Source organism: Ixodes scapularis, unplaced genomic scaffold (genome assembly GCF_016920785.2).
Source record: "Ixodes scapularis isolate PalLabHiFi unplaced genomic scaffold, ASM1692078v2 PGA_scaffold1__304_contigs__length_218370807, whole genome shotgun sequence".
Lineage (NCBI taxonomy): Eukaryota > Metazoa > Arthropoda > Arachnida > Ixodida > Ixodidae > Ixodes > Ixodes scapularis.
The window spans coordinates 191873176-191885638 of NW_024609846.1; the positions used below are offsets into that span (position 1 = coordinate 191873176).

The 12463-nt window shown below is 51.2% G+C and overlaps 1 protein-coding gene across 1 annotated transcript; it reads right to left on the bottom strand.

Annotated features, from left to right (window-relative positions):
• Nucleotides 1-241: 241 nt before the first annotated feature.
• LOC120841203 lies at nucleotides 242-2402 on the bottom strand. Its single transcript, XM_042290432.1, has 2 exons — nucleotides 614-2402; nucleotides 242-462 (listed from the first exon to the last, which is right to left on the bottom strand). Exons 1-2 carry the CDS (start codon nucleotides 2400-2402, stop codon nucleotides 242-244), a joined length of 2010 nt encoding a protein of 669 aa, XP_042146366.1.
• Nucleotides 2403-12463: the final 10061 nt, after the last annotated feature.

Sequence of the window (12463 nt, forward strand, 5' to 3'; positions counted from 1 at the left end):
TTGACTTCCTTCTCTTTCTTCATATCTTTTAAGCATATTGATGTGAAACACCTTCTTCTTGCTTCCTACGTCTAACTCGTAATCCACATCATTCTTTCTTGCGACTACGGGGAAGGGACCTTTCCATTGCATGATCATCTTGTTCAGATCGGTGGGGAGCAGAATGAGCGCCAGGTCTCCTTGCTTCATATTTCGGTTGCAGCTCTTCCTGTCATAGTATCCCTTATACTTCTCCCTTACTTCATGCAGGCATACGTGCGCCAGCTTGCATGTTTCCTCTAGTTTTTTCCCTTAGCTTCAAGATGTATCCATATGCCGTCTTCATGTCTTCTTTCAGGGCTTCGTTCGACCACAACTCCTTGAGGATGGCCAGTGGTCTTCGTACTCTTCTCCCGTATAGCAGTTCAAATGGCGAGAACCTGAGGCTAGCCTGGGGCACCAATCTGTAGGCGAAAAGCAAAGCTGGGAGATATCGATCCCAATCCTTTGGTCTTTCTTTGCGCATCCTCCTTAGCATCTGCTTCATGGTGCCGTTAAACCTCTCGACCAGGCCGTTGCTGATGGGATGATAGGGTGTGGTCAAAAGTTGCTTCATCGATAGAAGCCGGCTCACCTCTCATTAGCTCAGAGGTAAAGTTGGTGCCGCGATCGCTAAGGATCTCTGCCGGTACTCCATACCGCGCGAACATCTGAACCAACGCCTCGGCTACCTGCTGGGACCCAATGCTCTTCAACGCTACTGCGTCAGGATACCTCGTGGCCATGTCAACCATTCCAAGAATATACCTATTCCCCGAGCTTGCGATAGGCACTATAGGACCGATGATATCTATCGCGACTCTTTGAAAAGGTGTCTCGATGATTGACATGCTTCCTAAGGGGGCCTTGCCCACGTTGCCTTTGGGTACGGTGCGTTGGCACGCGTCACACGAACGAACGTACCATTTGATTTCGCTTTGCATACATGGCCAAAAGAATCCTTCCGCCACCAGATTAAGGGTGTTCTTCGCCCCCTGGTGTCCGGACGTAACGCTGTCATGTGCCGTAGTTACAGCAGCGGCCCTGAACCTTTTTGGGAGAACCAGTTGTTCTGATCTTCTGCGGGATGAGTATACGACGCTCCTGTATAGCAGGTTGTTCTTCAGCAAAAACTGAATCCTTGTCCTGGGATTGTGTTTCTTCGTTGTCTTCCCTACATTGTTGAAACACTTAGTAAGAGTAGCGTCCTCTTTCTGCTGCTTTCCGAGTTCCTCGGCTGTTGTGTCGGTTACTGACACCTGCGCGACTTTCAGAGGGCGTTTTAGTTTTCCTATTGGTCTTCCAGCTTCTCTCCCCTCGCTCGCTGACGCAGCTACGGCTGGTTTCTCATCCGGAAGCTCGTCGATGCTCTTGGTTGCTTCCATTGCCCTGCGACAGCCCACGTTGACTCCGATGGCGTTCGAACACGTTTCGTATCTCTCCTTCGGCTTGTCTAGGCAGTCGCCGAGATTGTCTTTATTGTTCTTTTCCCATTCTGGGTCAGGGTCATTAGCCTCAGGCATTTGCGGTATGTTTCCCAGTATCAAGTCGTATAGGGGGTTACTGACGCACTTCGCCGTTAGCTTTCCCGTGTAGTAGGGCGTTCGTATCACAATAACCGCCTCCGGCAGGTACCGAACTGTTCGACCTAATAAAAACACTGGACTCGACTTTCCAGTTAGGTTCTCTTGAGGGACTAGTTTTTTGCGAACAACCACGGTGTTGCAGCCGGTGTCCCTTAACACCGTTATCTTGTGTTCTCCCAGTGGTCCTTCCACTACCGGCATGTTCTCCGACAGAAATTTCGGGGCTCTCCCCGTGACCGCATTCACTACCGGGATCTTGTCACCATTATCCAGGGTGACGTAGGAATCGTCGGCGTTTTCGCAATTATCTGTTGGCACAGTGTACAAGCACGACGCCTTATGTTTCTCGCTCTGCCTTCCCTTGCAGTTCTCTGCCTTGTGACCACTACGGCCGCAATCCCGACATGTCAGTGACCTCATAGCTTGGCCGTTACTTCTGCAGTTTTCTGCCTTGTGCCCAATCTTCCCACAAAGGAAGCAGCGGATACTCTTTCGGAGACCACCCCTTGCGTGTTTATCTTCGTTTCCAGCGTCTTGCCTGTTTGTCGCCTCGTCTCGCTTTTGCTTACCCGTGCTATGCTGCACCTGGGCTCCCAAGAAGAGGTCAGCTTTAGCTGCTACGTCATCCAACCTTTGACAGTCGCGCTCTCTCAGGAAGACCGTCAGCTTGCTTGAGCATGTCAAGAAAAATTGTTCCACTAGAATATTGTCTCGCAGTGATTCGAACGTTTTCTCAACTCCCGAAATCTCGAGCCATCTATAAAAGTACCCTGCCAGTCGCGCAGCAAATTGTCTCATCGTTTCGCCGTCCTCTGGTTTGGCGTCGCGAAACCTCTCGCGGTATCCTTCTTTAGTGTAACGAAATCGCTGGAACAGCGCCAGCTTGACCTTGGCGTAGTCTAGCGCATCTTAAGGTGTCAGTCGGCCGAACACCGTCAGCGCCTCTCCTGTCAAACATAAGCCTAAAGTCGTGGCCCACTTTTCCACTGGCGAACCCCACCCTGTTGCGGTACGCTCAAAGCGCTGCAAATAGGCATCTAGATTGTCCCTTCGTTCATTGAACTGTGGAATCAGTTTGTGGGGACTTCCGTGACTCCCTCGGCCTGACTCTTCCCGCGGCCGCTTTCCGAATTTGCGGCACCTTCACCTCCCCCTTCACGAGCCGCAATCCTCAACTGCAGGACCTCTCGTTCCTTATCCAACTTAGCGCTTTCGGCCGCTAACGTTCTCTGAGCCGCCTCAAGGTCCTCTCTAGCGTTATCGCGCTCTTGAGCTCTCTCAGCTCTCCCACGCGCTCTCTCCTCATCAACCCATTTTTTAAACTCGTCTTCAGTATACCCCAATTCTTTAGCTGCCGCGATTATTCTATCGAGCTCCATAGTAATGCACCAGTCTCAAATCTCTGTCTCCTCTCTCACCTCCAGGAAAAGGAACAAGGATATAATGGGCCGCGCCATCCTGGCAGGCTCGCCAAATTGTCACAGGCTCGTCCGGGGTTGGTAAGAAAAGGGTCGGGAGACAGAGAGTTACAAAAAAAGAAACAGGGCATATATTTGCACACACAAAAGAAATATCAGTATGGAAGGAAAAAAATGTAAGAAGACTACAAGTAAAGTCACAAGAAAGAAATGCGCAGTTCGAACTACGGGGCTATCGTCATAGAGATTCACCGGCATATGTCGTGACGAGGCTTGGTTCCTGGCTTCTGTAGACGCTCAGTCCAGGGACGGTGTTGAGGTGGCGTAGATGCTCATGCCTCCGCTGTTCCCTTCACACCGTGCGTAGCGAGGGGTTCTGGTTCACGTCGTCGATACCGGGACACAGCCGGTCAGATCCTTCAAGCAGCTGCCGAACGTCGCGGCTCGTGCTCTTCACGCCCCTTTTTTTTCGCACCCGTCACTTCGTCCTTCACGTTCTTCCTTCCACAAAACCATCACAGATGGTGAAGAGGGTGAAAAGTGAGGTGGCTGACGTATGGTGAGGTACGCAGACATTCGTGGGTGTTGGTTTAGAGGTGTTTGGCTGCTGCCTTGCAGAGCAGTGTCACCTCGTCTCTGTCTCTGATGGGCAGGCTGGTGATGGCGTCAGGCAGGGATCTCCAAAGTCTTACACCCCGGAGGAGACATGAGTCGTCATGCCGTTGGGTACGCGCGAAGAGAGGGTCTGTGCGCCCGGTTCGTTCGTTGCGCCGGGGCACAAAGCGAATGTAGTCGTCCTGCGGGATCCCAGGACCAATCACCTAAGCCAGCAACCCTAGGGTGGCTACATCTCGCTGGTGGGACAGTGTACTTCACTTGGCTGCTCTCAAGAGTTGGGTTGTCGGGATGTCACGTGGCAAAACGCGAGGACTTGGACAGGTTCGGCAGTAGTCGCCGTAAGCTGCTCGCCGCGGGATGGTCTCTAGTGTCGCCTGAGCTGAGGCCCCCTGTGGCGACCAGATAGGCGAGCAATACTCTAATAGGGGCAGGAGCAACGCAGTGAACAGCTGCGCCAGCACAGCAGGCCCCAGGCCCTTACTTGTAGTTTGCACGAATCCCAGCATCCGCCGTGCGCGTGAGGCGACAGAGTGGACGTGTGCAGTGAAGCTAAATTTGCTGTCAAGGGTGACACCCAGCAGGGTTATGCTCTCCTTTCGTTCCAATGGAGTTCCAATAACAGTTAAAATTACTGGTGGATTGTGTGCTCTCCTTTTTGTGGTGAAGTGAATTGTACAAGATTTATGCACTCAGGGGTAATTTGTTTCTGATCGTCCAGGCTTGGATCTGATCAACGCCTTGTTACAGTTGATTATAGTCTTCCTGAAATTCAATCGGTTGAAGGAGGGTGAGATCATCAGCATACATAATGGTGGCAGAGTCTATAACTGGACGATATCGTTGATAAAAATTGAAAAGAGGGTCGGACCAAGTACTGTGCCTTGGGGGATTCCAGTTGGAACGGTTCGAGGTTGGGACCTTGACCCGTTGAACGTCACATGTTGTTGTTTCTGCAGGATGAAGTTCGATAGCCAGCGAAGGAGGGGGCCCTCGATACCGGTGCTTTTCCGGTTTGGTTATCAGGAGCTTGTGGTCTACTCTATCAAACGCTTTGGTAAAGTCGAGCTGCACCAGTTCGCATAGCGTAGAGTTGTCGAGGCTGTCACTGATCTGGTGAACAGCAGTGAGCAGGGCAGTCTCACAGCTTCGACCAGGGCGAAAGCCATCTCGAAACGGATACCAAGTCACAACATGAATTATGTCGGCATATACCGCGGACTAAGGAAACATAACACAATATTGAGCGTTCGTGAAGCAACATGTGGATATCGGTATGCCAACACATACGACATCGCGTGAATGATATCGTAAAACAGCAGGAGTTACCATACGGCAATACGAGAGAGAACGATATTGAAGGTGGATACACAGGGAACAGAAACGTTCTGCGTTGCGAACACGAAAGTGGGAGTGTGTACGGTCGTTGGTGCGGCACATAGTACACGTAGCGTCGCGCGCTTGAAATGCGAGACAACCACCAAACCATTCAGAATAGCTAGCTGGAACACCCGCGACCTACCTTTCAACACCTCTGACGGAGCACACTAGCACGTTTCACGATTTACAAATAAAGATATATCCGCGAAGAACCACACCCTGCTAAAAGCATCGATATATTTCACTTCATACACTGAGATGTTGCTTCTTCAAAAGACTTCTTCATCGACTAGTTGGGTCCTTCTCTTCAAAGCATTGAACGGGTCCCAAGGGTCCCGAGGGATCGTTCCCCCAACGCATTGTACGTGTCCCGAGGGTCCCGTGGGATCGTCCCCCCCCCCCCCCCCCCCCGCTCGTACCACAACAATTAATTACACCCCGACCCCTGTGACCTGACGTACAACGACACGACGGTAGGTATGTGTTTTGGGCAAAATAAACATATCTGCTTCAGCAGGAAATATTTACCACTAAACTTAAAATATATCAAATTACATAATATATAAAAAAGAAAATTATTCCCCATTTTTAAAACTTCGCCCACTTTGTCCACAATCTCACTGCAACCAAAAACATTGGTGTTATCCGCGCTGGCAACTTACACACCCCGCGGTGTCGTGTATAGTTGGGTAGCGTTGTAGTCGCCCAGCCGATGCCACTTTGCTCTGTGCCCTTGTTCCTTTGGTTTTGTGTTTGATGTGTGATGGAAAACGTGTTGTCACAGAGCCTAATCTTTGCTGTGCCAGCGACACACTCGCGACGTCGTATCAGCTAGGCGCCGGTGCGCTCCAGACAACGATAGCATGGATGCCCAACAAGATCTTCACCCTCTGTGGGTTGGTTGGACGCGTTAGGGCACTGGACGGGCCGCTTTTCTGAACCCAGGCCCGGCCTGGCCCGGGCCCGGCATCTTGGTAAGTTAGCCCCCCGAGCACAACCCGGGGGTTCGAAGCCTAGTCCCAGGCCAGCCCGGAGCCCTAGCAACATCTGTGTACCTAGCCCGGACTAGTCCGCAACGTTTAGAGCCTGCCCGAGTCCGGCCCATCCCGGGCCCATACTTGAAGACGAGTTTAAACACCACTACGTGGTGCACGAATTTAGAGAGCTACGTGCCCGTATAAAGAAAGTAAAATTTAAATAAAAATGTGACGTTATACATACCGCGTGATTTGTTTTAATCACGCGATCCGTGATTCGTTCAGCCTCTGGCTGAGCTGTAAAGCCCAACGCAGTCAACAAAAATATGTGAACCACCCTTTACTTTTTCACGTGCTGTTATCTGCACAGGGCGTTTTTTTGAATCGGACCTTCAGAGTTTAAGAAGGCAAAAATTGATTCATGAATATCTAAAAGCCCCTTGCCCTGTCGCGAAGTGTTGCATAATGACTTTCATTATAACTTGCTTTTAAACTGCTAACGCGACATGGGTGATAAAACAGTTATTTTACGAGAAAATTGTATTATACAACTAAATAAAGTAAATTGAGAAGGGAAATGGAAGTGACATTGTCAGTCACCCACCGAGGGGGCTTGTTGTCGCCTTTTTGGGTTGGGTAAGACTTCGCTTGGTTATTCGACCTATTGTAGTGGCTGTCCTGCAATGTAATTTCCGCTGAGCTCTACAAACGCACATTACAAGCAGATTTCTGGCACCCCCAGTTTTTAAAAATTCTGTTTGATTTAAAATGAAACTCCCCGTATGAATAACAAAAAGAACATATACTAGGCGTTAACTGCGAAGCTGCAAATGTGCCTAATTGGGAAATAAATGAGTGCCACTATAATGCAGAGTTTTACTGCTCCTACCATGAATTTTTTTATTCTCAAGACAAAGGGAAGTGCACTAATCAATTACAAATAAGAAATTATCTAGTGAATGATGAGTGCACATTCGTCTGCTTGTATGTTGCTGAGATGACCGAGGCGTTGAGTCTATGGACACCATAGCCATCACCGCCTCGTACCACGGGCCCAGGCCCGACCTAGGACAGTCAACGTCCTAGCCCGAGCCCGGCCCGGGTCTGCGCAGTCCAAAACCCGAGCTCGGCGAGGCCCCAGCAGAATCCACCTTGCCCGACCCAGGCTTTCGGGTAAGCCCGAGGCCACGCGGCGTTCTTTGGACGCATCAAATCATGATTGGCTACTTGACCCGTTTGGCCAGTAGACCGCGTTTTGCAGAGATCGCTTCGTCTCCCGTGGTGATGGTGTTTGTGACGATTCGTTCTGGTCGTCAAGAAAAAAGGGCTCCGAGCTCAGGAAAGACACGTCAACCCCCGAGATTCCATGCAGAACTTCTTTTTCTTTATTCTTTTGATTTCCTTCTCTCGCGCTCGCACGCGCGGCACTGGAGCTCGCACGAGCCGCGCGAGTCGTCTTTTGCGGCTCGTCACATGCCGGGGTTTCAGAAACTGTCGACCCGACAGTGCGCTTTCATGAGACAAAAAAAAAAAAAACATTAAACAAATACCGCGCTTTGAGATATGCAAGAGAGGGAATGAATATGTACATACAGAATGCTAAATGAGAGGACACGCTATAAACACGTGCACACACTATAAATTCCAAAAGTTCAGTCATCGGGTAGAGGCTGTGCGAATTCAGCGATTGGTGTAAGATACGGCTTCAGTTTCTCCACGTGCACTACATGGCGGCCATTACCGTCCATGAGTTCAATCTCGTAGTTCACAGGAGAGAGCCGGCTCACAATTCGGTGCGGGCCAGTGAACCGTCGTGTTGTCTTGAGCCCCACGGGTGGTGTCTTAAACACGAGCTGGCCCTTCTCGAAGGTGGTGTCCTTGCGTCCCCTGTCGAAGTAGCTCTTTTGTTTTTGTTGAGCGAGCTTGATGTGCTTAGCGGCCAGTTTCCGAGCTTGGTTCAGTCTCTCGTGAACAACGACCTAATAGTCCGGTGCATCCCGTATTTCAGCGAGCTCCTGGCGTCCATAAACGACATCAAGGGGGAGCACAGGGTCACGGCCGTAGGCAAGGAAAAAAGGTGACTGACGAACGGTGTCCTGGAATCCGGTATTATAGCAGAACACAACGTAGGGCAGGACGTCAGCCCACTTGTCGCCTCCGGCTGTTGTCAAATTGATCATCTGCTTGAGCGTCTTGTTCACCGGCTCGCAGAGGCCGTTCGCAGCAGGATGGTACGCTGTCGTAGGCGAGTGCTGGATGCCACGGTGTTGAAGGTACGCCAAAGTCGAGCGTGCCATCATCTGAGTGCCACGATCAGTGATAATCACTGCTGGACAACCGTGCTTTAAAATGATTCGACGCTCGATGAATTTCTGTACCATAACCGCTTCAATGTTCCGCACAGGCTTGGCCTCAACAAATTTCGTGAGGTAGTCGATCGCGACGATGATGTATTTGTAGCCTCGAGATGTCTTAAATGGTCCAACAATATCTAACCCTACCGTGTGAAACGGGGAGTGGACTTCAATCGGTTGCAACAGTCCAAGAGGTGCCACAGATGACATCTTCATATGTTGGCAGAGGTCGCAATACGTGACAAAGTTCTTTACGTCCCTGAAGAGTTTCGGCCAGAAATATTTTGTGCGAATAGCTTTGAAGGTGCGTCTGATGCCCATGTGTGCGCCGTACTTTCCTCCGTGGAATTCGCGCAAAACTTCGGCTCTCTTCGAGTCAGGAAGGCAGACCAAAAAACGTTGAATGGTGGGGCCTTGATCCCTCCGGTAAAGGACTCCGTCATGAACGACGAACTTGGGCTGTGCTCGCCTCTGCTGTTTACGTGTGCCGGCACTTCCATCCAGAAGACTGAAAACGCGAGAGAAGAAGATCAAAATAAAAAAGAAAATGAAGTTCTGCATGGAATCTCGGAGGTTGACGTATCTTTCTTGAGCTCGGAGCCCTTTTCTCTTGACGACCAGAACGAATCGTCACTGAGAAAAAGAAGTTCTGCATGGAATCTTGGGGGTTGACGTGTCTTCCTTGAGCTCGGAGCCCTTTGCTCTTGACGACCACAACAAATCGTCACATATGGCGCCCGAACGGGGACCCGGGTCTTCAGAAAATTCACGCTAACAACCTATGTGGGGACGGCGCTCACTTCTACCAGGTCTCCACCAACCACTGTCGTCTGGACGGCCAATGTTTCAAGGTAACTCCAAGATGGCGGAACGCTCCATCGAAGCTTTCCGAAGGCTGGATGACGACGCCAAGGACGCCGCATACCAATCAGTCGTCAGCGACACGGAGATCCTAAAAGCAGAGGTGGAGCAGCTACGCCTTCAGCTAGCAGAGCTCAAGAACGCGACCTCTGCGCAACCGATCGACCGGCTGGAGGACATATCGCGCCCTTGCGACGACGCCACCAACAGGCAGCTACAGGCAACAGGGAATTTGATCTGCGGACTGCTGGCGCCTGTCGTGGATTGTCTTGATCAGCTTGAGGCAAAGATGAGGAGAACTTCGTTGGCAGAATCGCAGTGCAGCGCAATCTCTAACGAAGACCTTACCGAGAGCGAGTCCGCCAAGAAAAGGAGGCCCAAGGCGCCCAAGAAAAAAGCTCCTGTTCAAGCTGAGTCAGCCGCAGATACTGCAGTCGCATCAGACTGGCCGACAAAGTCGCTGACCAACGTGGCTGTCAGCTCGGTTCCTCAGCTAGGCAAGGACGTCATCGCCTGGATTCACCAGATCGATTTCTGGTTCCAGACGTTTAAAGTCGCACCAAGTGAGGCCATCTCATTGATTGTATCCAAGCTACCATCTAAGGACTTCATGTGGGTGAGGTACCACCTGAAAACAACCAAGGTAACGACATGGGAGCAAATGAAGACCGCTTTCTGTCGTCGTTACAACCTGGACAACGAAGTTGCAGCGAAACAGAAGATGTTCGGCGCAAGTCAGCGTTCGGGAGAGTCCTGCACAGACTTCGCCTTCCGCAAACTGGAGCTCATCGACGAGTGCAACTACCCAGAGACGGAGGCGGAGAAATGCAGGGTTATCCTGGCAACATTGTCTGACAAACCACGAAAGCACTACTTCGATAGACTCTTTGCCTCTTTGGATGAGTTGCTGGACTCATTCCTCCGCCTCGACCAGGTAGTCTTCAGCCAACCAAAGACACCGGCATTGACGGTAGCTGCAGAGCCAGCTCAGGTTGCGAAGGTAAACAAGAAAGCGTCCTCCTCCCAGATTTTGAAGCAGTACCGGTCGCCGCCTCGTCAGAACGCGGACGACGGTCATTGTCAGCAGCCTCTTTCTCCACGCGAGAAGCAAGAGAAGCAGCACGTGTCGCCTCAGCGCCCGTCAAAAGCTTCCCAGAATTTTCGGCGTTCTTCGTTTCGTCACCGCTGTGCCTCAATTGTAAAAAGAGCGGCCACTTCGTCACGCGGTGTCGGCAGGAGCTCACACCAGAATTTTCGGAGTGGCAACAGCGCTTCGAGTCCACTGCAGCACCGACGCAGGGAAACGACAAGCTGAAGCCTCTGACGCCTGCGAGAGGTCATCAGTAGTTCGGCGCATCCCATGTGACGCAGTAGTGGGCACCAAAACAATTCAGGTTCAGCTGAACGGACAGCCTCTGACAGCTTTCTTGGATTCAGGGGCAATCAGAAGTCTCATCAACGTTTCCATCGCCGACCAGTTGCACCTTCTGATTCAACCTTCTTCCAACCGTCTCCAAGGTGCAAGTGGTCAATCCCTCACGAACCTAGGCGAAGCGACTGTCACAGTGACAGCTGACGGACAGACGCTGAACCCGGCGTTCATCGTGGTCCAACATCTGAAGGAAGAAAAGTTGCTCCTTGGTGACAATTTCCTGACAGCGTGCAAGGCCATGATCGGTTGGGGTGCAAATAGCTTCTCGATTCCTCCACCTACGACATGTCATAAGGTCATCTTGGTTACGGAGCAGCTGGTACCTCCGCGGTCCCAAAAGTTTGTTCAAGCACTCCTGAAGAATCCTGTCCGAGGACAATCAACAAAGATAGAGGTGAGCGGCACAAAGTTGCTCTATGACCGCCACTGCCTTCTAGTTGAACCCATGGTTATGGATAAGACCGAGAGCACGTTTTACGTACTCCTGGCCAACCCGTCGTCTCGACCAGTGGCTCTACCCTCTGATGCTACTGTCGGAGTCGCTAGGGGGGTCACGAGTGTCGAAGACATCGAGCTTAGCGACGACGAAACTGCGTCCATCTTAAGTTGCTCAAGCCTGCCTTCGTCAGAGGACCTAGATCGCCCAAACGCTTTGGAAATCGTCGGCCCTCAACATCAACCGCTATCGGTTGAGGGTGTCACGTTCAACATTGGTTCAACTCTGGCACCTGAAGAGCTTCAAAAAGTTCAAAAGCTTCTTGCGAAAAGCATGGCTTGCTTTGCGCGAACCTGCACCGACGTTGGAAACTGTCGGCTTGAGCAGCACTCCATTCTGACAGGTAATGCGAGACCTATCTCTCAGAGACCACGTCGACTGTCGCCGGCGCAGCGTGATGTCGTCTAGGCGATGATCAAGGATGTCATCGATGCCAAGATTGTGCAACCATCGCGCAGTCCGTGGGCATCCCCCTTGGTTTTAGTCACGAAAAAGGACGGATCAACACGAATGTGCGCCGACAACAGGAGGATCAACGCGGTCACTAAAGACACTGTCTACCCCTTTCCGCGAATTGAGGACGCCTTGCAGACTCTGACGGGTAGCAAGTTTTTCTCTGTCATGGACCTGGTTTCTGGTTTTTATCAAATTGCCATGCAGCCAGAAGATGTCGAGAAAACGGCCTTTGTTACTCCGTGGGGCCTGTATAAGTTCTTGAGGAGGCCATTTGGACGCAAGGGTTGATTTACCTGTCAGCGTGCGGTAGACACTATCATCGAGAATGCCAAGTACGACCACGCACTTGTCTACATGGACGATTGTGTTGTCTACAGCAAGACATTTGACGAGCATGTGACGCACCTGCAAAACGTTTTTTCAAGGTTTCACGAAGCGAACGTTAAGTTCAAGCCACAAAAGTGTTTTTTCTTTTGTACGTCAGTCAAGTACCTGGGACATATTGTCACGAAGCATGAAGTATTACCGGACCCGTCCAAGTTGGCAGCTGTTCATAGGTTTCCGGCTCCCCGCAACATCCAGGAACTCCAATCCTTCATGGGCTTGACATCTCACTTCGGGAAGTTTATACCGAATTACAGTGTTCTTGCTGCTCCTGCTGCGAACGGCCTCTGCGAGCGGGCAAACAAGACGCTCAGGCAGATGATCAATTTGACAACACCCGGAGGCGACAAGTGGGCTGACGTCCCGCCCTACGTTGTGTTCTGCTATAATACCGGATTCCAGGACACCGTTCGTCAGTCACGTTTTTTCCTAGTCTACGGCCGTGACCCTGTGCTCCCCCTTGATGTCGTTTATGGACGCCAGGAG

Coding starts and splice junctions, on each gene's coding strand:
- LOC120841203 (XM_042290432.1), bottom strand. CDS start 2,402: ATGAGACAATTTGCTGCGCGACTGGCAGGGTACTTTTATAGATGGCTC. Junction 463..613: donor TACCTCTGAGCTAATGAGAG/GTGAGCCGGCTT, acceptor GATATCTCCCAG/CTTTGCTTTTCGCCTACAGA.